This window comes from Typopeltis vanoorti, chromosome 15, assembly GCF_054136105.1.
Source record: "Typopeltis vanoorti isolate ZY-2024b chromosome 15, IOZ_Tvanoo_1.0, whole genome shotgun sequence".
Classification (NCBI taxonomy): domain Eukaryota; kingdom Metazoa; phylum Arthropoda; class Arachnida; order Uropygi; family Thelyphonidae; genus Typopeltis; species Typopeltis vanoorti.
In genome coordinates this window covers 56,134,593-56,162,311 of record NC_143563.1, presented here as the reverse complement: position 1 = coordinate 56,162,311, position 27,719 = coordinate 56,134,593, and the positions used below count along the sequence as shown (strand labels likewise).

Sequence of the window (27,719 nt, the reverse complement as noted above, 5' to 3'; positions counted from 1 at the left end):
GACGTTTGATTTCTGCAATATGTATATTCTACAAATATTTCCATGGGAAATCAACACATTTGAAATAACATCAATAATTCCTCCACTCAGTACTAAGCTTGTTGGAAAACATGCAGCTGCTGCTCAAGAGCCCTTCACAGTGCACCTTGAAACAAACTGAACAAGTTTCTTTTCCTTCATCCCTGCAACTGCTGTATGGTGGAAAGTCTTCCCCCTGTTGTGTTTCCCAAGGAATACAATACACAGTTTTTCAAATCAAATGTAAACTAAGTTCCTCCTTTCCCAACCCTCTACCCATATACAGTAGTAATATACTATAGGTTGATCAACCAACCTCTCGTGTATGGGCTCGAAATAAAAAGCATTACCAAATAAAGATAATAGGTGAGAAATGGGTAATTAATGGAGACTAATTATCCAGACATTCATGGGGAGCAGTAAAATATCATGAGAAGAATGAAACTGAATTTATTGAGCTGTTGTGAGACAACTTTCTTAAACAGCATGTGACAGAAAGAACTCTAGGTCAAAACAATGTTAGATCTGAGTATAGTGTCAGAGGGGATTTTGGTTAAAGATGCGACTGTTCTACCTCTGGTAGGTGATAGTGATCATTTAATACTCACTTGGGAAGTGAGTAAGTTTATGAATGTTTCATTCAGAAAAGTCCATGACTTATTTTTCATGGTATCAACAACACCACACACACTTTTATCACAAAGATGTTTTATTAACGCTTATATTTCGCTGATTTTCAACTCAGCATCATCAGAGCACAACACACTTGTATATGTGCCAGTGAGTGAGTGAAACAACATAATTGCAAAAGACAAAGATCTAAAGTCCTATTTTTGGCACCCTCTAATAGGGAAAAAAAAAAAAAAAAAAAAAAAAAAAAAAAAAAAAAAAACAGCAGCTATCCAGGAGTTTTTCTTAGGATAACCGTCTCCCAAATTTTTCTCGCAAATTAATGCCAAAAAGCAATATGCCACATAAGCAAATAAGTGCCCTAAAAAGTTATATAATAATAAAAATATTATTATTACAAAAGCGGATAAAGGAAATGCAACAGTTATCATGAATAAAGAAGAGTATAACAGAAAAATGCAAGATCTCGTATGTGACAGTTCCACATATCAAATTATACATCAAGACCCTACGATGTCTCAAAAGAAAAAAGTCCGAAAATTATTGAAAAAAGTGACATCATGGCCCAAAGAAATCATTAGGAAAATAAACCCAATTCATGTTAAAACACCCCGTATTTATGGATTACCAAAAATCCACAAAACTAATATCCCCCTACGCCCCATAGTTAATAGCATAGATAGTCCCACATATAAACTGGCCCGGCATTTAGCCACGTCGCTTGAATGAATATTACCTTGTTTTGGTCAATACATTTTAGAAATAAGATCTGAGAACAGAAAAGGGCCTCTCTTGTTCCCAAGCCGTTTCTAAAGCCGAATTGGGTATCACTGATGGTGTCATCACATTTTCTGTATATTCTTTTTTGAATTATTTTCAGAAACGTTTTGAGAATGTGACTCATTAGGCTGATCATTCTATAGTCATTACAAGTTTTCGCAGTTACTTTTTTAGGTAGCATGATGAAGGTCGACTGTAACCAGTCTTGAGGGATTATGCCTGTATCGTAGATCTTATTAAATAGCTTTACTAATATGTTAATGTTGTCACCTTCTAATAACTTTACTATTTTTGCTGGTATTCTATCTGGTCCTAGGGCTTTACCATTTTTAGCTGAGTTTAATGCACATTCTACCTCTGATTTTAGAATGCATGGACCTTCCATATGTTCATAAGTATTTTCTGGGTTCTGTCTGTTATCAGTAAAGAGTTCTTCTATATGTTTCACCCATTCTTGTATTTTGTCATCCTTTTTGGATATAATTTCTCTCTTTTTGTTTCGAAGGATACAGAATTGTTTTTTCTTATATATACCTGAGGTCTCTTTCATCTTTTTGTGTAGATTAAAATTGTCATGTTTTTCCTGTAGAATTTCTATTTCTTTACATTTTTCATTCATCCAGATTTCTTTTGCTTTTTTGATCTTGTGTTTAATAATTTTCTGAACCTCTGTATATTTTGTTGGATTATGATTTTTATATGATCTGTGTTGATCCATGAGAGAAAGAATTTCATCAGTCATCCAATCTTTCTTTTTTACTGCTCTATTAGGACATAAGGTATTGGTACATTTCTCTATGAAGACAGATTTCAATTTGTCCCACGATTCATCAACCCTCATGATGTCATCATTCTTGATAAATGCTAGCTCTTGATTCAGATCTTGACTCAATTTGCTTCTATCTCTGTGTTTTTTAATTTTCCCAAATCAAACCTTTTTTGTTGATGTTTCTTAAGCATAGCTTTCAGTCTAAGTTGTAACTCTGCCAACAGTAGGTTATGATCAGAAGCAATATCTGCACTAGGATAGGTTTTTGTACTATTTATAGAACTTCGAAATCGTTGATTAATTAGTAAGTAATCAATTTGGTTTCTGACTATATTCCCATTATTATCCTGTGGCGATCGCCAAGTATACAATCTTCGAGGTGGTAGCTTAAACCATGTGTTTGTGATTATTAGCTCCTCTTCCTGGCAGAATTGAAAAAGACGGTCACCTCTCATTTCTTGTGCCCAGTCCATGTTCGCCAACTACATCTCCACTTCTACCTTTCCCAACTTTAGCATTGAAATCATCCATGACTATGTTAATATCATGCTTTTTTGTATTTTTCATTAGTTCTTTTAATTGATCATAAAATTCTTCAATCTCGGTATCACTCTTGTCAGCAGTAGGGGCATAGACTTGTATAAGATTAACATCTAGTGGTTGTCCTTTCAGTTTTAATATCATCATCCTATCTGAGTAAGGGACAAAGCTCAACAGTGACTTATTGATATTTTTGTTTATTATTATTCCAACTCCGTTTTGATGGTTGTTTTCATAACTTCCAGAGTGATACATTGTCATGTCATTGACTTGAGTTTTGCCTGATCCTGGCCACCTAACTTCACTCATTCCTAAAATTCCAATTTCAAGTCTTTTCATTTCTTGGATAGCATTTCTTAGCTTACCTGCTTCATACAAGGTTCTGACATTTCAGGTTCCTAGTTTTACTGAGTGCACCATGTTGAGCCCGGGGATTCTTCGCACCCCTGTCCCATTTAAGGGATGCCGGTAACTCGGGGCCATTTGGTCTAAACACCTTTAAAAGTTATTCAGCTCGATGTGTTGGGGTATCGATAAAATATACCCCATATTCTGGGTTCCACCAAAGCTTTGGACAGAGTAGAAATCACTGTATTTGGAATTGAGGCTGTAGTTGCATGGACAATACAATCGGTTACATACTTTATTGCTAGGTGTTTGACTGACTATCATGATTCAATTTTTCAAGATGGGAAAAAGTATTCCAGTCAGCTGGTCCATTTTCCACATGGGTGTCCACGTAGGAGAACATGGTTCCTATGAAGACATTGTGCAAATAACAGGAAAATGATTATCTCCATATACAACATCCCACCTATTTTTGAGAGGTTGAGGGCTTACCTTTGTCAGGTTTATACTTATCAACTGATTTTGAGAAGTATGGGTGGCTATTGTTCACCTCGTATTATGAAAAAAATATTCACAGTGTCTAATGTGTCAGGATCAGTTGGTAAGTTTAATTTACTTCGAATGGATACCAAAGTATCAATTTATTCTGTGAATATATCTGGTGGTTTATCTTTAAGTGATATCCTTCTTGCTGTCCCCCACCCTTCTTTTTGACAAGTGGGTTTCTCATTAAATGAAAGTTTAGGTATGCTGAAATTATCAGATGGTGGAAAAGACATACAAGTTTTAGATGCTGTCAACATTTTCTTAACTACCACCTTCTCAGCATAAGATCTCAGGACAGGTGTGGTGGTAGTTCACTTTGTGTTTCGCATCCTGATAAGATATATTTTATTCTGTTTCAATATTTTGCATTTCTTTTTCATCTTTCCACTTCTGACAAGGATGGGAGAGCTTTCGTTGCAGAGCAGGATTTGTTATCATGCTCTTTATTACTACATCGGGCAAATGCAGTACAGCCAAGACAAGCGGTTTGAGCATATTTGTATTTGACATTTAAAGCATTTTAATGGATTAGGGATGTACAGTTTAACAGGACAGTTGAGATACCCTGCTTTTACAGATGTTGGAAGTTTAGGTGTATCAAAAAAGTAAAAATTCACTTCATAAATGTCACTCCCTGATCTTTAGAGCTCTGAGGATATCTTCTCATCAGGAACACCAAAGAGACCCCATTCTGATACCACTCCTCTTCAAGAATTGAGGATTTTATTAGTAGTCACTTTGACTGATATTCTAACCATGGATGTTGCTCTCGGCAGTTTGTTCAAATATTGCTGACATGTTTCCACAAGAATATCAGCAGAACATAGTTTCTTAACTACTTTGGGAAATCCTGCCTGTACTAAACCCTTCTGAATAAAGCAGAGTGACATTTTTCCTATTGGCTTTTCACCTGTTGCATGGATGATCAGAAATACCGGTATATTTATACTGGTATCACATAACATTTGCTTTTTTTTACTTCTGTTATCAAATGATGTATCTACGTATCAGTACTTGATTTGAACCATGTTAGAGCCCCAGAAACATTTGAGAATGAAGAATTCATGCTCAAGGGATTTTTTTTTTGTTTGTGCCAGAGCTCACCACCCATCATGGAACCGCACATGGACACTCGCTGACAGGCAAGCAATGACTGCACTCGGGAGTAGAACACCATGGCTTCTCTGAATGCTATACCAGCACTACAGCATGCCTCAGGTCCCAATCCGCCACCACCATGGAGTGAGAGAATTATTGCAACACCACTGACCTCACTAGCTGATTGATCCTGGCTGGGCAACCCTGGTCTGCCTGCCTCACCAAAAAAAAAGTAGGCAAAAGTAGTGCACGATTACTAGGATCCCTTCCCCCGCCCCCACATCTTTCTGGATGTCCACAGGTCGCAGAAAGTTGGATTCCTGTGATTGAGGTTTTAAAGAAAGGATAGTAAAAAAAAGATAGAGGTTGTACGAAGAAGAGGAAAGAAAAAGAGGAAGAATGAAAAGGGACTAGTATCATCACTAGGAGGACCCTTCCACCTTGAAGGGGTGCCTGCAGGGACGGGTTGAATAATGTCTATGAAAGCCCCATTGTGTATTGGAGAGAAGATTGCTGCCTTCTAAATACCAGAGAAGTTTGGCATTATTTATTTTGTCCTGTATCTTACAAAGAACTGGTTAGAACGATAGGTCTAACCTATCATTTGCTTGTGTTGCATGTTTTGAGCTAGCAATGGCAACTGACAAACTTCCTCTGTAAGTACAGGGTGGCCATCATTGTTTCCCCTATTCAGAGCATTTATGTAGCTTGATCTAACAACCAGAATATCACCAAATTTGGCAGATAGTCTAATCAAGGCCACAGGAAGAAGGATTCTGCTAAAAAAAATTTTTAGTTCAAAAAGTTGCAGATTGGGAATATGGCAATGTTGTAGCCCAGGAAGAAGCCAAAATTTGGATAAAATGAAGTTTAACACCTATTTCGCTGGTATCATAAAAGCTATGAAGAAAAGGGAAATGTCACATTCCTACTGATAGTGTGTTCAACATGTGTCTCACTTTACCTTATCGAGTGCAATGTACCAGAACCTGCCAGAACTAGTGTAAAGATCCTCTGTCATCTAACAAAGTTAGATCAATGATTTTGAAATTTGAAAAAACAGGATCTTTGGAAGTTCGACCTGGCAGAGGACAGAAACCGGTGCCACCATGGGTAATTGAGGGTGTTGCCACCACGACTGTCAACAGATCACACGAAAATGTTACTGGTAGTAGCAGCACCTGTGAATAGCAAGAATTGATTATACCTTATTCCACAGTATGGAAAGTCTTGTGAAAAATTATTACATTTTATCCATACAAGATCAGCTGCAACATGATGACTATGATAAGTGACTGACATTTTCTCTGATGTTTCTGGTCAGACTGGAAGTCGATGATGCTTGGCCTTCGAAACTTCTGTGAGGGAGACGAGGGGCATCTTTATCTGCACAGGACTATAAACAACCAAAAATGGTCTATTTTGGGCTTTCAAATCACCCCATGTGCTCCAGGAACTCCTATTACATTTATTGAAAATTTAGGTGTGGCTTCAGAAGATTTTATAATAGGGGCTATTCTTTTTCTGAGAACATCACTCTGACAGAACCAGTAACTTGTTCCATTACTGCACAGAAATATTGCAATATGCTGAACAGTTTTGTCATTCCACAACTTCAGCAACTTGAAACTGAGTTCCTCACTCTCAAGCAAGTATATAATGGGAGTCTTATGAGAGCAAGTTCATGGGAGCATGTGTAGAGCAGTGGAAGTACTGTTTGTACTAGACCATCCGAAGAAAGAGCATCTAGAGTTCGATTCTAGTCACCAACTAGAGGAACTTTTTTCCCCACTTTGGCGTGATTAGATACCCGGTGTCATATTATACTGGTGGAATTATGCTAGAAGAAACTAATGAGGCTAGAGATCTTGGAATGTTAATACACAGGAAGTTGAAGTTCAGGAGTCATGTAGCAAAGATTGCAAATACAACTCGAACAATAAATGCAATGCTGAAACAAGCTTTCACACATAAAGATAAGGATATCATTTTGCCTCTTTACAAAGCATTGATAAGATTTCACTTGGACTGTTGTGTGCAAGTCTGGTCTCCATTGTGATTCTGATAGTGGAGAGAGTGCAAAGGAGAGTATTAAAATGATATCAGGATTGTGAAATACTGATTGTGAAAACAGATTGAGAATTTGTAGACTACAGACACTAGCAAACAAGAGAAACAGGGGTGATATGATTGAGACTTACAAACTTCTGAAAGGGCCATACAGGATTTCTGATGATGGAATTTTTCATGTTATGGAGGATGGAGCAAGTACAAGAGAGCATCCTTGGAAGCTGAGAATGAATGCTGCTAAAAAGGGGGTAAGGTCTACATGTTTCTCTCATGGGGTGATGTGTGACTGGAAAATGGATTGCCATTGGATATTGTGAGTGCAAGCAGTCTGAATGAAGTAAAGAATAAGACTATAGCTGGTGCAAGTAGTATGTGGCCGCCCTCGATGAGTCTGACTCCCTGGAAGTCTCTCTTAATAATAACAGTCAAAAATGAACTTTGTATATTTGTTCCAACTCTCTTCTTCACTATTTTTATTATGCCCTCGAGTATAGTCTGTTGTAGCCAAATGCAGCAAATTTCTGCTGTTTATTTTATACCCTAAAGTAACTTATAAACTTCAATGAAATCAATTCTTAATCTCCCATTGGATAAATTCATCACTCAATCAATTCTCATAACCATCATGATACAATCACTCTACATATTTAGGCAATCTTCTCTGAATATCCCTGTATTTACCAGCTTGGTTGACCAAATGATTAGTATATATGCTCCCCAACCAACAGGTTGTGGTTTTGAATCCTGCTATGGGGCATTAACGTTTGTGACTGTCATTAGGTGGCAGGTGAATTTCAGTGCTTTCTGTCAGACAACTATCCTACTTACTGGAGGCATGAAGTGACTTGAAAAAGTGCCATGTCTAGCACTAGACCAGTGACCAGTATGCAAAATTGATGTGGAGTGATGCTTTATACTCTCCAATCAGATGGACGTCTGTGGATCTGGAGGCACCCTCATGAGAAATATGACCAAGACTGTCTCATGCTCACAGTGAAGGATTGTGGTAGTGGAGTTATAGTATAGGCAATGTTCTGTTTTGCAGGTGTAGGAGCCCATATGTGATGTGGCATGAGACTCAATGCCTCTAGGTACCAGGAGGTGCTGGCTAACCGTCTTTTTGGAGCAATTGCAGATTTTAATGGAATGCACTGATTGTTTCTTCCAGCAGTACAATGCAGCATGCCATGATGCGTGTAGAACACAAAGGTGGTTCACATACTTTGGCATTAACCTGTTGCCTTGGCTAGCCCAGAGTCCTGATATGAACCTGAATGAAGTGATGTGGAATATTCTGGAGTGTCACATACACCTGTACAAGACACTGCCACCAACCACCAACTGTTTGGAGCATTTGAAGGCAGAACTGCAACGTATCTACTAGAACAATGTTAGCAACTTGTAGGCAGCTATTCACTGTATCCATAATGTATGGCCTACCAGACAAGTGTCTTGATGCTTTTGGCAGGAAAAAATGTGTGCATTTTTATTTATTTATTTATTTATTGTGACCCCACACTCACAAAAGGTTATAAAAGCCCATGGTACATTAGTACTGTGAGTGGACTACATTTTTTTCTATTTTTTTTAAATAAGTTTTTATGATTTTTTTGTAGTTTTATTTATTTTTTTACAGTCTAGAAACCCCTACTCTAGAGACTAAACATGGAATTTTTCAAGCCACTTCAAGTCTCCAATAAGCAGGGTGGTGGTCTTGCACCAGGAAATGAAATTCATTGTAAATATCTATCCTTCATTTTCTGGATCACATCATATACAACGGTTTTTGAATTCTCACATCATGTGCTTTGGCTCAAACATTTAAAGGATATGATGTGGCAGGATATCTACAAAATATGCTCTGACTTGATCTTTTGTGGCTACTAAGCAACCATGGCTTTGGATAGTGTGGAAATCAAGATGATGTAAATGAAGTTTGCTGATACATCTTTGGCTGACTGCTTCAGCATTAAATTTTGCAAGATGAGAAAAGGTATGGTATTCTAATAAACACATTCAATTCTTTAAATGGGCATCCAAGCAGAACAACATGGTTCACATGTGATGATATTAGTGCAAATCACAGGAAAATCATTGCTTCTATATGTTCTCTTCAATTGAGTTAACTCAGAATCTGGTGGTAAATAAATGGAACACATTGTAACAAGAAATGACACTGACAGAGAATTGACTAAAACTTTCAAAGCAGTATTAAGCTGGATACACTGGAAATGAGTATGGTTGCCCACTAAGATAGTGAGGACTACCTCCATTATTATTCTTACAAACGACAGCGAAATGCCCTAATGGATGGTCTTCAGTTTTAAATGCGATTCCTGATGACAGAAATGGACTGGTTTATATTTCTGCAGAAGAACCTTGATATCATTGATATTTTGGTGTAATTCATGACAGTTCCACAGTAAGAATTTTCCTGTTCTTTTGGTTTTGTAGACTTTTAAGATTTTTAAAGGGCTGACAGATAATTTTTTGTCTGGTTTGCATTTGTCAAGTGATTTTGGGAAATATGGATGAGTATGCATCTCTTCCTCTTGAAAAAATGCTTAATGTATCATCTGATGTGTCAAGGGATCAGCTGTTGAGTTTACTTTACTTTCAATGGATACATAAGTATCCATTTTTTCCGTGGTGCATCAGGTGGTTCTTCTTTCGGTGATATACTCTAATCATAATTTTCTTGACAAATAGTTTGTCATTGCATGGGATTATTTTAGGCATTAAGAACTGATACTATTATAGATCAGGTGATTCATGCACTCCACAGAGAAGCACTCATGACCATTTTGTTCAGATGTGCTGAAATTATCTGATGGTGAATAGACATATGGTTCTGGAAATTTTGATGTTTTCTTAACTGTCAACTTTTCAGCATAACATTTTAGGAGAGGTGTTGAGGTGGCTAACTTCCTCTTTGCATCCTGATATGATACACAAAAACAGAACATAATGTTCTGTTTTTATCTTTTGTATTTCTTTTTCACCCTTCCACTTTTGATATGCATGGAAGTAGGCTGCATGGTCTCCTTAACAGTTGACATAAGATTTATTACCATGCTCTTAACTACTACTACAGCAGGCAGTTAGGGCATGTCTATATTTCTGACATTTAAAGCATCTCAAATGGAATAGCAAAGTAGAACCTAACAGGACAGTTACGATATTATCCTGCTTTTATTGAAGTTGGGAGTTTTGGTGTATCAAGGATAATGATCCTGATCAGAACCAGGTGATCATCCCTATATATCAGGATGCATCTTATACCTGTCACTCCTTGATCTTTAAGCTCTGAACATCAAGTATTTCTCCAATTGTTGTTCTTAGTACTGCTGACATGCCATTTTAACTGTTTGGAGAGAATCTGTTAGTCCATCGAAATCCTTTCGAATAAAGAAGAGTGCCATTCTCTCTATTGGCTTTTCACCTGTTGTATGAATAATGAGAAATAATGGCACATTTATGTATGTCAGATGTCTCTTGTTTCTTATTTCTGTTATGAAATGATCTGTACTTGGGAGCTTGTGAGGTCCCAGAAAATTTCGTGGAGAAGGATTCATGCTTAAGGGATTTTTTCCGGTTCACTCACCACGGAGCCACACACCAAATATCCAACAAGAAATAAATGTACTTAGAAGTGGAATGCCAGGGTTACCTTGGATGCTACTCCAGCACTGCAGCAATCCTTGGGATTCATCCCCAGACTATGAGGTAGGAGATTTACTGCAATACTGCTAAACCCTTACAAGCAAGCCCAGTAGCTGACTGATCCTAGCCAGGCCATCCAGGACTGTCCATTTTACAGAAACAAAGTAATGCAAGACTATTAGGATTACCCCCTCCCCTTCTGAATGTACACAGTTTGCACTGCATGGTAAACAACCTAGCAGGGTGTTGAATCTCAATGATAGTAGTCTGGAAAATAAGACAATAAAAAACAGAAGTTGAGAAAAGAATACAAGAAGAAAAGGAAGAATGAAAATGGACTGACTACCCCTGTAAGGGATTCCACTCAGCCAATACCAAACTGGTTGAATGGAGAGTGAATTACATATGATTCTATATTATACACTCTTAAATTGAAAATCAATTCCATCTAGTATTAGGATAATCTCCATGTGGGTATAAAATAAAGTTTCAAAAACTTGTAAGGATTTGCTTTAATTAATTATTAATAGAATAGATGTTTTTACTGTTGCTTCAAAAGAGAGAGAGAGGGAGGGAGGGAGGAGGAGTTGAAATTTTGCCAACTTTTTTTTACACAATTTAAGCATGTTTTAAAATAAATACAAAAAAAAATACTGTAAAATAATTTTTTTTGATCAAAGTAAAACAATTATAATTTTGTTAATCCCGTTATTAAATATCGCACTTCTTAATATAATATGCAAAACTTACAGGCATAAGACTTTTATGCTTTCCTTGATAAAATGGTGCTTCTACATTTTCTGAATTCAGCAAAGAATCCAAGAAAAGTGCAGATCCTAAGGAAGGCTTGATATCCATTTTGTCTGGATTTATATTTCCATAACTCAACTGTGGCTGAAGGCTCTGAGCGTGGAATTCCCGCTTCCTCGTGTCACCACAATTTCCTGCAGACCACATGTTATTAAAGGCAATATTAGCTGACCTATAAAAAAAGAAATAAATAAAAATAATAATAAAAAAAAAAAACCTTTAAATCTTATCTTGGATATAGCTAAATAGCACAGAAAATCTTCATTAATTAAATATCAGAAAAGAATCATTAGTTAATATATACAGTAATCCACAATTTATCGGACAGTGTTATGAAATAATTTTTTTATTTTGCAGATTTGAAGGATTATTGACTCTTGAAAATATGTAGCACATACTGCAAGGAAAGACCACTCCTGGAGATAATGAATGCTTTCATGTTATTGCAAAAAGCATGTCAGTGATCCCATAATTTGCTTTAAAATTACATAATCACTAAACTTTCAGCATTTTTTTCCTGAAAGATTATGGATGTGTGTGTGTGTGTGTGTGTGTGTGTGGAGGAAGGGGGGGGGGGCTGAGTTAATCACAAAATGTAAACAAGAATATTAGTGTCACTTGATATAGTCAATCTTCAATTGACAAAGGGGTTCCATTCCAATGATCTTATAATATGGAAATCACTATAAGAACCATATGGATATTAAAGTAACGTTCACAGTTACACATGTAACAAAAATTATACAGAATTTATTGCAAAACTCTAGTACATTTCATTTAACGTTAAGTGGACATCAACAGGGAGATGATGATGATGGGAGACGTCAACTGCATTCAAAAGATGAATCATTTAATAAGTCATAAATCATGCGTATATTAGCTCGTGTCTTGATTGCAGCTGAAGTATATGATATTACTATTAGAGTTCAAATGAACAATTTGAACATAAGTTTCATAGATTAAAAGATTAAAATTAATTAAATAACAATAATAAAAACTTATGAACAATTAACAGTCATCACTTCCCAAAACTTGGATATTGGCATACAGTCTGATCGGTTCAGTTGATTTCTTAGCATTTCATGTTTCAATGAGGAGATGATCGAATTTGAAATTGGAGTGAAGAAGTTTTGTCTAGTTCCAAAGAACTCTGTGCCTAGTGTCAATAGCATGAGAAGCAAGGTCAAACCTGTTAGATTCCAAAAATGTAATACAGTCTTGATGCTCTTCAATTCTAATCAAGGCAGAATGGCTAGGCTGTTCAAAATAGGCAAGGTGACATGAGGAAGGTACTTGACAGACACCTGGTAAGAAAAGAGGTGGTAATGTATTCTTTGTTGATGGTAGACAGGAAGGAAGAATACATTTCCACCTCATTAGATTGCACTTTGGTAGAAGAATGATAATTATCAAATTTTTAATGGTAGTTTTGTTGTCCATTACATATCAAATTGCTTTTAATTTTATTCAGTTCATCAAACAAAAGGCGATCAGAAGAGCAGATCACATGAGCACTGTGCATAAGACTCTCAATAATATCCATTTGTTTGTGACGAATGATGGTGGGAGGATGAGAATGTATTTGCCAGTAAAGGTTGACTTCCGACAAATTGAAAATTCAACATGACCTGTGAGATTACGAATTATTATGGTATCCAAAAATGGCAGTTGATTATTGGATTCACATTTTGATATGGGAGTAAAAGTACAGTTAACCCTTGATGAACAATACAGAAGTTAGGGATGCTGACCCCCCCCCCCAAAGCAGTCGAAAATTCACATATAACTTTTGACTCCCCAAAAACTGAACTACTATACTCTTTTAGTAATCTTGGAAGTAGCGGAATAAGCTACATTTCCAGCCTTTTTTACCATTCTTACCATATTGGCTTACGCTGCATAAAATTCCTTAAATCCTTTATGTTAGAACATCGTGTGGTGCTTTGTAAATAATTATTTTACTACTTCCTTACTCGCCGATGCTAGAATTATATGTTTCATACCATTAAACTGTTATAAGGGGAACTTATTTTTGGAAAATGCAATTATCTATCGCATGGTCTCCGACAACGTTGGCAGTTATCAAATTGTCAATGAAGCTCTGGAGAATTGTGATATTGAAGTGACTAAGGAGGGAGAAGAATAAACCTCTTAACCTGCTAAGTTTTTCAAAGTCTGCTATGAGGGGCATAACATGTAACATCATATCATAACTGCATTAAATTATTAATGAAGTGGTTTAATTTACTAATTAAAGATATCACTGTGGTTTTTACGTGTTGCTTTATTATTATTTAAACCTTTTAATGTTTTCTGATGATATTGATCTCCTAGCAGAAAACAAAAAAGGTCTTCAGGAAATCACCACAAACTTAGCTTATACTCTTAAAAAAAGTAACTGCTAACCATAAGTATCCTAAAATCAAAAACATTGACAAATAACTAGGCTTCTGACCCAGAAGGAAGGCTGTTGTAGAAACTGAAAAGATCCTGCTAGAGGATACACCTATAAAAGAAGTTAAGCACTTTAAATGCCTAGGCAATATCTTTAACAAAGATGGAAGATCAAGACAGGATATAATATCCTGTCTTGATCCAAAATTGCAAAAGCAGTAACAGCACTCTAAAAACTAAAACCCCTATAGACAGATAAGCTTACAAACAGGTTAAGTCTTATTGACACACTAGTTAATTCCATGCTTTTATATGGAAGTGACTTTGGACAATGGTAAAAGAAATGAAAAGAAGTTGTTAGCATTTGAAATGAGATCCTACGTATGTCTTCTAAAGATAGCTTACACTCATATCACAAATTCTGAAATATGACAACGATTTCAGCAGTCCAAGAAATAACATCATAACAAGATTCGAAGGAAACAACTGATCTAGATTTCTCATAATAATGGAAATTTTTTTAGAGATTTCAACAATTTGAAAAAAAAAAACTCACAGATGAACTGCATAGTTTAGAAATATCGAAAACATTAAGAAAAATGTTAGGTATACATGAATGCATAAAATATATGTAGATACTAATCTATTTTATCACAGACTACCATAAAATATACGCAAATTATTATAAAAAAGTTAAAATTTATCAAAACTTACGCACACAACCACTTACAGACAGTACATGGCCATTTGCAATATTAAATCATAACTGCATAAAATTATTAATTAAGTAATTTAATTAATTAGCATGAAATAAAAATTTTATAACAATTCATTCATTAGTGTATAGGCTAGGCTACTGTGAAGCAATCTTATTGATTACACTAGGCCAGGGTTTCCAAAACTTCTTGCTGAAGTGAACCCTAAAGCAAGAAATTTTTTTTTCACAGCCCTCACAACTCAATCTTTAAAATAAACATGAAAAAAAGGAAGAAATCAATAAACACTCCCCGTTTTATAATTTAGTGCTATGTAAATTTAAAAAATTTAAGTTCATTTCAATGACTACAGTGCAGTTGTTTTTTGAACTACTAAGTTTTTCAAGGTCTGCTATGAGGGGCATAACGCGTAGCATCATATCAATTCATTAAGAAAAAAAAAAGTGAATGTTTGTGAACAAGATTTGCAGAGCCCTAGAATTTCAGTTGTGGAGTCTTAGGACTCTGCAAATCCCACTTTGGGAAACCCTGTACTAGGCTAACATAAAGCAGTCATATTGCTGCTGCTTTGTTATCAATGCAAGAATCGTTATACCTGTAAATAAATACAAGTTTCTTTTTCACATTATCTTTTCATTTTTGATGCATAGTGTTAGTAATGCGTATAACATGTACAGTGTTTTGTATCAATATAAGACAATATTGATGTAGAAACTGACAAACAGATGAGTCATCTTGTAAATGGATGACGTAAACTTATGGACTCGATAAATACAGTACCGTAAATGTATTTTCACTTCCTTATGATTTTTTGTAATAACATTTTCTTTTCTATAGCTTACTTTATTGTAAGAATATAGTATATATAATACATATATTCCAAATAAAATACATATTAATCAACTGTTTATGTTATCAGTAGGGCTTTCGTTTAATAGTAGGCTATTAGTAGTTACGTTTTGGTGAAGTGAAAAAGTTATATACAGATTTTCGAACAACATGGAGGGGCACCACTACCCCCCCCCCCACGTTGTTCAAGGGTCAACTGTGTGTGTGTGCATATATATACAGGATGTCCCAAAATTCACGCAAGATTTAAATTTAGCACCATTTGTGCGGTAAAGTGTTGCCAACGAGAAAAAAAAAGACAGCGTGACAGCTGACAGTTCAGGGTTATTAAAAATGGAGCGCTACACGAAAGAACAACGCATTTTCATTGTTGAGCAATATTTTAAAAATAATGAAGGTTTGGCAGCTACAGTTCGCAATTTTCGTACAAAATATGGTCGGAATAGTGATTTAACTTCATCAACTGTGAAAAGATTAATTAAAAAATTCAAGGAAACTGGATCAATTAGTGATCTTATACACTCTGGCTATTCTTCAACAAGTCGTTTAACAGAAAACATCGAAGCAGTTCGTGAGAGTGTTGCTGAGAGTCCAGGAACATCAATTCGGCACCGTGGTCTTGAATTGGGCATTTCGAGAAGCTGTCTACAGCGTATTCTCATGAAAGATTTGCATCTTTATGCTTAACAAAGTTCAATTGACAAGAACTGAAGCCTACTGACCACACACAGCGAAATGAGTTCATTGAATGGATTATGGAACAACAACAAGTGGATGCTTATTTTTCGAACAAAATCATCTTCAGCGATGAGGCTCATTTTCATCTTGATGGCTTCGTTAATTGACAAAATTGTCGCATTTGGGGTTCAGAAAATCCACGAGTGATTGTTGAGAAACAAATGCATCCACAACGTGTCACTGTTTGGTGTGGATTTTGGGCTGGAGGCATCATCGGTTCATTCTTCGAAAATGCGGCTGGCAATAACAGTTAATGGTGCTCACTATCGCGACATGATAATTCAGTTTTTTGTCCCTAAATTGCAAGATATGGATGTGGATGACATGTGGTTTCAACAAGACGGTGCCACATGCCATACAGCCCGAGAAACAATTCAATTACTGCATGAGTCATTTTCTGGTCGTGTAATTTCCTGTTTTGGTGATCAGAATTGGCCACCCAGATCATGTGACTTAACGTCGTTGGACTTTTTTCTTTGGGGTTTTTTGAAGTCTAAGGTTTATGCCAACAAGCCCACGACCACCCATGCCTTGAAGGAGGAAATTGAGCGCTGCATCAACGAAATTCGGTCACATTTATGCAAAACGGTCATGGAAAATTTCGACAAAAGAGTGCTATGTGCCAGCAAAGCCGTGGAGGCCATTCCATGCATAACCCTATACTGTATACTTTATGAATCAATTAGAAATTACAATTTTTAATTAAAAACCTGTGTTTTCTATCAAAATGACTTCTTGTGTGAATTTTGGGACACCCTGTGTATGTGTGTATATATATATATATATATATATATATATATATATATATATATATATATATATATATATATATATATATATATATATATATATCAGTGGCATCGCATGCCCATTTAGGTTGGGTGTCCTGTTGTTGCACCTTATGCAACCTATACTACAAAATTCACATCAGATTGCCTGTATGATTGTATTTTTATTGATGTAGGAAAGTTTTCAGAGAGCTAAGTGCATCAGCTCTCATTTTAATTTGTCCAATGCAATTAACTGTAGGATAACTTTGGTATCCTACAGTTAATTGCATTGGGCAAATTAAAATGGTCAAATAAATGGTCAAATGAACAATAGCAATGCATCACGCATGTTATTTATATGACAAACACAAAGGATTTATGATTTGGGATGAGATTAGATTATCATTGGCAAACACTAGATTGAGACATGGATAATTTGAATTTTGTTACAATTTTTAAATACAGTCATATAATGCACACAGAAATCAGAAAAGTAATCAATTGGGAAATTATTTTTCTGGACTAAACCAAAGAAAGGCTGAAACAGCTCATTTTATTTATTTATACACAAGTTCCAACCTCCTTCGACTATAATGATACAATTCATGAAAGTACTGGCAGAAAATGAGAAATTCAATAGATCGTCAACACTAAATTTCCCTTTGTGGGCAAAAAAAATTATAAATTATTTATAGAAAATTATATGTTAAAAACTTGTCTATATCAATGTCCTAAAAACATCAGTTCACACTTCACATATGCAAAACAGATGAAACTCAGAAAACAAAAAAAAAAAGCAACTCATGACAAATGACAATGAATTTGAGATGCTGCGTTATAAATATGTCTGTTCAAAGGGCCCAAAGGTGAATGTATTTGTGACTGCACACCTGGGCCATAAATGCGAATGTGATGCAATGTTTGCACATCGAAAAGAGTACTCTTCATGAAGTATTAGTAACATTGTGTTCAATTTTAGGAATCATATGAAGCCAAGAAACAATTAGCAGAGTCTTTAACGGGAATAAATGCAAAAAGATAATATTGGTGATATTACTATTCTGTGGATGAGCACCGCACACCCTGAATATTTGCCCCTGATATATATATATATTATTCTCAGTGAGTTCTACATATTTTTACATTTATGCTTTTTTTGTTTTTTAATGTATTGATTCATCCTGGTGGTACTGGCAGAAAAAATGCAATGGAATGTATTTTGTTTAAATAATTAACGAGTATCTATCTTTGGTGTCATGATAAACTGGTTTTCAATTTTCCTTGTGAAAAAGTGACGTGTTTTATGTAATTCTCTTGTTTTATTTAAGTGACACATGAATCAAATTATAACTCAATCTGTGGAAACTGAAAATAAATTATACCTGGAGTATAATTTATTTTCAGAAACTGAAAATAAATTATACCTGGACTGAATTGCGAGTTTTTTTTTTAGTTCAGAATCTTTATGTATTATGGATACATTTCAAAATGTACAGTCCTTCATATACAGGGAATTATCTCTAATAGGGCAGTTAATCCTATGTGTATAGTGTAATTGTGTGCATTCTTCTGATCAGTTTTTCCTGTTTTGAGAGATGAAAAACCATTCCATTTGGGACCAGCTAATCTACCCTCAATTGAAATGGATTTCACATGAAGCCCTTTAGTTGAAAGACCTGCCTGGGTTTGATTACCATCTATGACACGAGTAACATTTATCAGGTCTCTGACTAAAAGTGAGTCAGCCATTCTCATATGGAAGTAGGTGGTTTTTACTTCCTTGAACTCGGTGTCCTCCCCCCCCCCTTAAAATAGGCAAAAGGTCTGTGACCACACATATCTACAGACAAACAACATTTCAGGGAATGATGATTACTTGCAATGGACCCTGGTTAGGAAGGAGTAACTGTGACCAGTGCTTAATTCGTAGATCCAAATTCCGATACCGGTATCCTGGATACTCCCATACGCTAAGAACCAATGTTCCACGTGAAAATTAAATTTCTGCAAAGTAGATTTTATATATTATTTATATTTTAAGGCTTCTTTAAACTTTTTTTATCTCTCTCAGTAAATACAGGTGAATCATGCAATCGTATTTTCTATGCGTTTTTTTTTTTTTTTTTTTTTTTTAAATTTAGGAGAATAAAATACAAATACTGATAACCAAAGTTAACACATAAAGGAAATTAGTTTAATATCACATGGTTTACAAATCAGAAATAACTGAAGTTTTAATTTTCCATAAAAACCCATTGTGTACATGAATAATACTCTTCAAGGGACACTACAGTACACATGATAATTACTTCCCATTTCAGTTACAGGAGCATTGCTGCAAATTCTGGTGTTATTATTATTCTGATATGACAACTCCAAGAAGTACAAGGACTCATCATAGCATGACACTCCACACATTTTATTTTTTTCCTGTTAGATTTTAAAAAAAGAACCTACTACATCTGCAAGTTAAATGCTGAAACAGATGAACTAGTAACAAAACTGATTGCAAGGGAAACTTACCAACAAAGGCATCTCTTATCTGAGAACTGTGAGAGGACTGGACATAATCCCTTACATTCCTAGCTAAACCTATCTATTAATACCAGTCACTATTCTTTGAACTAATTCTCGCATCTTCCACCTTAATGCAGATAAGATTAAGATCTCCAGAGAAAAAAGATCTCAAAAATTATCAAAAGTTATGCTACTAGTAATAAAATTCCCATGCTTAACCTTAAAATAGAGTTCTCCAAAATGGATCTTGCTGTTGAACTTCTTTTAACTAGCAGATGGAATGGCAGCCTCCTCAAGGTCCCTAATTGGGACATTTTCAGTTTTGTTTTTTGTAGCAGGAGACGATCTATTTTGAGCACAAGCATATAAGAAGAAATATTCAGATTAAACTCTTGTCAATGTTAATTCCTATCTTTAAAGTTATTCAGAAAACATAATGACATATGATCAGCTCTAACATGAATATTCATGCTTATATAGTAAATATTCTGCTTTTCTCAAGAGATAATTATGTTCAAGACCTCCTCCCTAACTATTGCAGAATAATTCTTTTTGGAAACTTCTTGCTAAGATAAGCCATTGGTTTTAAATACTCTTCATCCATCTAATATGCATCATATAATATACTGGCTGCAATATAGTCCTGAGGTGCATCTGCAGATATGTAAAAGGTTCTTCCTAGTTCAGGATACATCAACAGGAAGTTCAGTCAAAGCTGCTTAGAGAGTATCAAATGTTCTCTGTTTTCTAGTACTCCAACTGAACTCCTTCTTTTGTAAGGTTAGCAAGAATATTCAAATAAAGAGAACAATTAGAAATAAATTTGCAACAAAAGTTTAACATTCTACAAAACATCTAACTTGTATAAGTCTTTGGAGGAGACAAAGAGATAGCTTGTAAATTATCAAGGTCAGATAATAATCCTTCAGGGTGAAATAAAATGACAAAGATATTAAAACCTCAATAAAGAAAAATTCCAATTTGTAATACAAGCTTAACTTCATTCCATCAATACTTTTTTTTTTTCAGCAGTTAACTAGGTGTGTGTTAATATCTGGAGAACAAATCAACAAACCATCCTGGTACACAGGGTGGTCTGTTGTTTCTTAAACTATGAATAAGTCTGAGTTCATTCCATCCTCCTGAAATGTGAATAAAAGTTTTGATTGCCCTGAAACTTCAATTTTATAACTAACATCAAATCATCATTTGATGATCTTCCAATCTGTTTGACCATTAACATTTTCTGCAGCCTGAAGAAAATATTTTCATTACATTTTTAATCAAAAATTGATTAAAAGATGAAATTAATAAGATAGATAATAACACGTGCCAGATTAAAATGTTAATTATGATTTCAGCATTCCCTAACACATACATACTGTCCTCCTGTTCAAAAGACATAGCTAAGAAATACTTTAAATAATTTTTCTCACTCAATTTATGCAAAATTAAAACTTAAATTTTAACCCACCCTGCAGACCACACCATTTTCATAGTAGTATATCAATTAGTTCATGAATCATTTTCATCTTTATCCAGTTAATAAAGCAGACTTAAAACTCAACATCAGCAGAGATCAAGAATGGCACTGTTGACACAGGAAGCATCAATGGTAAAAGAATGGAACTAGTAAAAAAATTGGATAAGTACCAAATCAACATAATAAGCACGACTGAAACAAAACAGGCGAGATTTTTCTAAACAAAAAAGACAAAATAAAAAGAGGGAGTAGCTATAGTATTCGACACTAAATATGAAGATAATCTTGAATAGTAAGCAATATCAAGTAGAGTGATGTGAGCAAATATCACAATGGGGAATTGGACAATGAGACTTATTTATATGCTTATAGTCCCACAGAAAATTTTACCAAGAAAGAAATGGAGGAATTTTTTTTAGGTTTTAGAAAAGGAAGTAGGCACAAAGAAAAAGGAAAGGTTGGTCCTTGTTGGAGATCAAAACAGCAGATTAGGAAATGATTAACAGACATGCAGAAATGTTTTGGAAAAATTTGAAGAAAACAGCAAAGCTTATAATAAAGCTAAATGCCTGCTGGATTTCTGTTCAAGATATGGATTAGTTATTAGTAACATAACGTTCCAAGATAAAAGGTGAACAAATTCACATGGAGAGAAGATACAAGAAATAAATCTTGTTGCCTATATTATAGTTGATAGCGATGTTTTTCCCACTGGTTCAGGACACAAGCGTATACACAGGGTATGAAATAGGAAGTGATCACCATTTAGTGTTGACCAGGATAAAATTGAATTTCATACCGAAAAGAAGTGTGTAAGAAAGTTTTAAAATTAATCAAAGTTGAGCAGCTTTCAGAGGTAAATTGTAGACTCAAATACACAAACATTGTTCAAGAAAAACAGAGTTTGAAAACAACAGCCAAACCTTGGAGATTCACTGCAGAGAAAACTTTGATTCAGCCAGAGAGGCATGTGGTGAGGTAATCTGCAAGGATATAAAAATCTGAACTCCATGGTGGGCTCTGGAAGTTAAAGAGACAGTCAAGGAAAAGAAAGCTCCTGGAAAGTAAATCAGCTTGTGCTCTTAGGAACTATAGAGAAAAATGTAAGGAAGTAAAGCATTGTGTCAAATTAACCAAACAAAAGTCATGGTCAGACTTTGGTAAGAACATAGAAAATAAATATCAGGAAGTGGGAAAATGTTCTGGAGGCTATTGAAAAAGCTCAAAAATGGAGTAAAGAGTACTGTAAAAGGAATTAAAGATGATAAAGGATACATGAAAACTGAGGATAAAGATATTCTTGATGTATGGAGTAATTATTTTGAAAGACTGCTAAATGAAACAAGCAGTAACAGAATGGTGGTAGAAAACATTCAAGAATGCCATCTGAAATATATATATCTGTACTTGAAATAGACAAAGCTTTCACAAACCTGAAATATGGAAAGGCAGCTGGAGTCGATATTTAACCAGAAATGCTAAAATATGAAGATATAAAAGTTTTACAGTGGTGACATTGCATAATTCAGAAGGCCTGGTCAAAGGATTGAATTCCATATGATTAGAATACAGTACAATTAATACCCATCAATAAAAAGGAGAAGCTGAATGTGAGAATTACAGAGTAATTTCTCTACAGAGTGTACCTAGTAAGATTTATGCAAGTATTCTTGAGAAACAGCAAAGAAAAATTGTGGAGGAGAAGCTTGAAGAAGAACAAGCTGGATTCAAGCTAAACAGAAGTTGTTGGGATCACATTTTCACATTAGGGAAAAATAGTTGAGAAATCAGGAGAATATAACAAGGATCTGTATTTAAGTTTTGTAGATCTGGAAAAGGCGATCTGACAAGGTGATGAGAGGAAAGCAGTTCCAAATACTCCACTTATGGTGTAAATGATTCATTATATCAAGCAATAAGTAGTCTCTATTTGAGTTGCAATCAACAGTAACTGCTGATTTACAACTCAATTGAAGGAGGTACAGGAAGATGGTTTGATGTTAAGTCAGGTGTGCAACAAGGTGTACATTATCTCCACTATTATTCATCATCTATATGGGTCACATTATGAAGGAAAGCAGTATTAAACCTGATATCAAAATTGGAGATGTTAATCTCAGCTCCACTTTGTGCAGTTGTTATATTTTTGAAATAAATCCAGGACAAGCAGGTTTCCCTGACCAAATTGAATAACTGGTGCAATAAGTTTAGTATAAAAATCAGCATTAAAAAGACAAAGATAATGAAAATAGGTAGAAATATTACAAACATCGACTGCATTCTGAAAGGAGAACTTATAGAACAAGTAAAACATTTCAGCTATTTAGCAACACTTTTTTTTTTTAAGTCAAGATTGCAAATTGAATTTGGAAATAGACAGCAAAATTAGCAAAGCTCGTATAGTAGGAAGTCAGCTAAATAAATTTATATGGTATTAGAGAGAGATCAGTCAAAACAATACTTAATCTGTATTTGAGTTGTAAGTCAGCAGTTAGAATTGAAGGAAGTACAGGAAGATGGTTTAATGTTAAATCTGGTGTGAGACAAGGATGTACATTATCCCCTCTGTTATTCATTATCTATATGGATCACATTATGAAGGAAAGTGGTATTAAACATGATATCAGAACTGGAGATGTTAATGTCAGCTCTTTGCTTTATGCAGATGATGTTATACTTCTAAATAAATCCGCTACAAGTTTGCAAGATTCCCTGACTAAATTGAATAACTGTGAAAATAGGTAGAATTGTTGAAAATGTCAACTGTGTTGTGAATGGGGAACCTGTGGAACAAGTAAAACATTTCAGCTACTTAGGCACGATTTTTACTGAAGACAGTAAATTAAATATGGAAATAGACAACAGAATCAACAAAGCTGGTATGGTTAGAAGTGAATTAAATAAATTCACATGGAATAAGAGAGAAATTAGTCAGAACACTAAATTAGCTGTATACAAGACAGTGTTCAAACCAGTTTTAACTTACGGATCTGAGAGCTGGGTCAGAAGTAAAACACTTGACCAAAGACTAGAGACCGCAGATATGAGAGTCCTGAGAAAGATTAGAGGCGTGAACAGATGGCATCAATGGCAATATCAAATTAAAAACGAGGATATTAGGAAAGAACTTGACATTGTCGGCATCCAGGAATGCGTTAGCAGAGCTAATCTCAGGTGGTATGGTCACTTAAACAGAATGGGCAAGGAAATATTAGCAAAACAAGTGTTCTCTGCCAGGTTGGTAGGAAAATGACCCAGAGGAAGACCAAGATATAGGTGGATTGATACGGTACAATGTGCCTTAAACGATAGAAATATAAGATCTGATAATGATAATATTGGAGTCTTGACAAGTAACAGACTGATTTGGAGGAAAATTGTAGATAGGAAGTTAGTAATGATGTAAATTTTTCATTTAGTACTATCATATCCTGTACACCCCTTGAGGGTATATGTCAGGAATTTGATGATGATATACAAGATAGTGTTCAAACCAAGTTTAACATATGGATGTGAGAGCTGGGTTAGAAATAAAACTCTTGATCAAAGACTGGAGACACAAATATGAGAGTCCTGAGAAAGATTAAGGGACTGAACAGATGGCATGAATAGTATTATCATATTAAAAACGAGTATTTTAAGAAAGAAGTTGTCATTGCTAGCATTCAGGAATGTGTTAATAAAGCTAACTTCAGATGGTATGGTCACTTAAACAGAACGGGAGAGGAAAGATTAGCTAAACAAGTGTTTCTTTGCCAATATGGCAGGAAAAATACCCAGAGGAAGACCAAGATGTAGGTGGAATAATACAGAAAAAAAGTGCCTTAGGTAATCTGGAAGAAAATTGTTGATAGGAAGTTAATAATGATGTAACTTTTAATGGAGTACTATCATAATCTCCTGAGGGATGTACAGAATTCTTAACATATACCTGAGGGAATATGTTAAGAATTTGATTATGATGATATGATAAAACAAAGATTATTATTGAGGGTGTTTATTTATTTTTTTACAGATAGCATTGTTTAATAAAATCTTACTGAAAGGGATAACACTCAAAAAACAGCAAGACAAAATAAATTCAAACAAATATATTTGATAAAAAATTAAAGTTCATTAGTGTACTTTGTGGTATCCAGAGAGTTCATCGAAAAACAGTTTACCGAAAGACAATTCATTGAAAATCAGTTTATCGAACAACAATTAATCGAAAGACAATTCCCCGATGAGCAGTTAATCGAAAAATCACAATTCATCGAAAATACAGTTCATCGAAAAATGAATTATAAGGCATGTGGGGGCGAAGATGTGTGTGCATTTTTTTTTTTTTTTGTTTTGTTTTGGATTATTTTGAGAAGTATATATCTTTTTATTATCTACTATTTATAATTACTATTTATCCTACTTCGTTCGGAAAGCGATTTTTTGGCGGGGCATACTGGTTGCAGTGAATGATATCCACTGAGGCGGGTATAGTTGAGATGTTAAAAGAACATTTCATAAAGGGATTTCATCCTCGTGAAATTTTTTAACTCATATTCTAACCGTTGATGAAACATGGCTTCGTCACTATGACCCAGAGAACAAACAACAGTCAATGGAGTGGAGACAAAGGTTCTCCATGGCCAAAGAAGTTTCGAACCAAACAGTCAGCAGGGAAAGTTCTTACCATCGTCTTTTAGGATATGGATGGTGTAATCCTTACCTTACCTCAAGAAAGGTGAAACTGTTACAGCAGCTCTGAAGGAAAATCGGTTTGAGAAACTAAGCAGAGGCATGTTGCTTTTGCAGGACAATGCACCTGCTTATGAAATCCAACAGACAATATATGACTTGGGATTTCAATATCTACCTCAAACACCATATTCACCAGGACTGGCCCCAGAGCCGGCCATAGAAATTTTGTCGCCATGTGCAGTAGCATATTTTTCTGCCCCTCTCCCTTAAAAAAAAAACTCTTTTAATGATTTCTTAAAAGCCATGATATTAATCTAGGCTTCAACATCTCTGATCATAAATTCTAAACAGCAGCATTAGCTAATAAAAATTCATACGTTAATGAAAAAGGATCATGAACTATATTTTTTACAGAGAGAGATTTCCTCTTAATGTGCAGTATAATAAAATGATTCGTAACGTGTTATTGTACTTCGGGATCTTTTAATTTTTAATGGAAGGGGGGGCACAAAAATTTTGCACTCAGGTGGCGCAAACCCACGGAACGGCCCTGAAGATCAGTCACTGAGTTGTGTAGATTCTAGTTAATTGTTAAGAAAAGTTAATGGCTTTCCACATGTTTACATATGGCACCAAATAATGAATGAATGATTCCAGGAAAAAAAAAAAAAGTTTCTTTTCCAGGCATTAAAAAATACACAGCCTATATATTTACAAATGAATTGTAAGAATAAATTGCCGGTAAACAGTTTCATTTCCTGATCACGTTATCAGGAAATGAAAGTTTATGCTAAGAAAGAAGATATATATATATATATGAAAAATATATGTATTCAAGATACTAAGTAATTTTATATTAACTTGGTTTTAATCCAGAAACAGAAAAATCAACTTTCAGAAACATCTCATCTCTGGAAAATGGAAGACTACAAAAAAAATTGGCGTGAATGTATAAAAAAGTCCTCCATCCTAAACGTATTTTCTACAAAACTGCAGAAACCAAGAAGAGAAAAATTCTACAGCTCATTTAATGAAACTGCTGAAAAGGACTTCAGCATCCTACATTTATCAAGGATGTCAAGCGCCTTTATCAGGGCGTTTAACTTGAAGGTGAGTTAGCCTGTCTCAAACAAGGATGGAAGGTTCCTCTCTGAAACTTGGTTTTTTTCTTGCCGAAAAACAAGCGAACCGAATTGGAAAAACACGCAGGGATTTAAGGCCAGTTGCTTCTTCCTTAATTCAAAACAACTCAACCCAATTCCAATTTCCTTTAGCACTGTGTTTTCTAACTGTGATCTGCCGACCACTGGCATCCTTCAAAAGTCGAATAAGACTTCCAACCGCTGCTCATCTAAATATAACACCAGATGAGTATGCTTCAAAAAGGTTTACAGATTTATTTTTTTTATGACTCTTTATTCATCATTCCTTATTTTATTATTTTCCTTTCCTAGAGAATATTTTAACCTTTTATTTATTTATTTATTTATTTATTTATTTTTTATTTTTATTTATTTTTTTTTTTTAACAAACTGCACCGATCACCTCCTCAAAACCCAGAAACATACCCACACACACATACTCATTAGTATTCTTAGCCTATTCCTTCCCTTATTAACTGCAATTACTTGCTTTCGAGGTTATTCGGGAGATAAGTGCATGTGGCACTCCTGTCCTTGAGGAATAACAGAAACAGGAGTAAATAAGTGAAACATGATTGAAAAATCTTCAGGAATGATTTTTTTTCAAGTTATCCAATATTTTTACTCTGAATTCCTGTATATTTTATTATTATATTGTGAAAAATATTTACATCAAAGAATCAATTTATTATTATTAGTAGTAGTAGTAGTAATATTAATGATTAATACTATTTTCCCTCATCCTCCTCAATATAATGATTGTTGGTATAGCAATGCTGCTTTACTAAGGAATAACTACAGAACAATATAGATTCTTATTGTCATTCTTGTCCGATTTGTCTATTTCCAGGAGGAAAAGCCTAGTCATCTCAGTATTAGGCCTACTAACTTACGTTCAGTAAATTTATTTATTTATTAGATTTATTAATGAAAAAATTTTATTTGGATTCTGTATTTGAAACGTTTACAAAAAAATGTCGAACCCTTCCAGTTTTCAGTTCAGCTATATTCGGGGCTACAAAGAAAAATGTCGAAATTATGTATTACAATAACTCGCAGACTTAGCAGAAGTTTTCAGAACAAGAAGCTGAATGCACGGTTCAGTTTTAGTTCGTAATGGATCACTTTTATCATGACATTTTCGTAAAGAAGTTCCTAAAT

General features: G+C 34.8%; 1 protein-coding gene across 1 annotated transcript in view; it reads right to left on the bottom strand.

The window, feature by feature from the left end:
- Nucleotides 1-27,719, bottom strand: part of LOC150098775 (uncharacterized) — a 188,166-nt gene that overhangs the window by 63,399 nt on the left and 97,048 nt on the right. Inside the window, exon 5 of the mRNA XM_090405749.1 lies at nt 11,213-11,444. Within this exon, the coding sequence (XP_090261875.1) occupies nt 11,213-11,444 (232 nt within the window). The remainder of the gene's footprint in view (nt 1-11,212; nt 11,445-27,719) is intronic.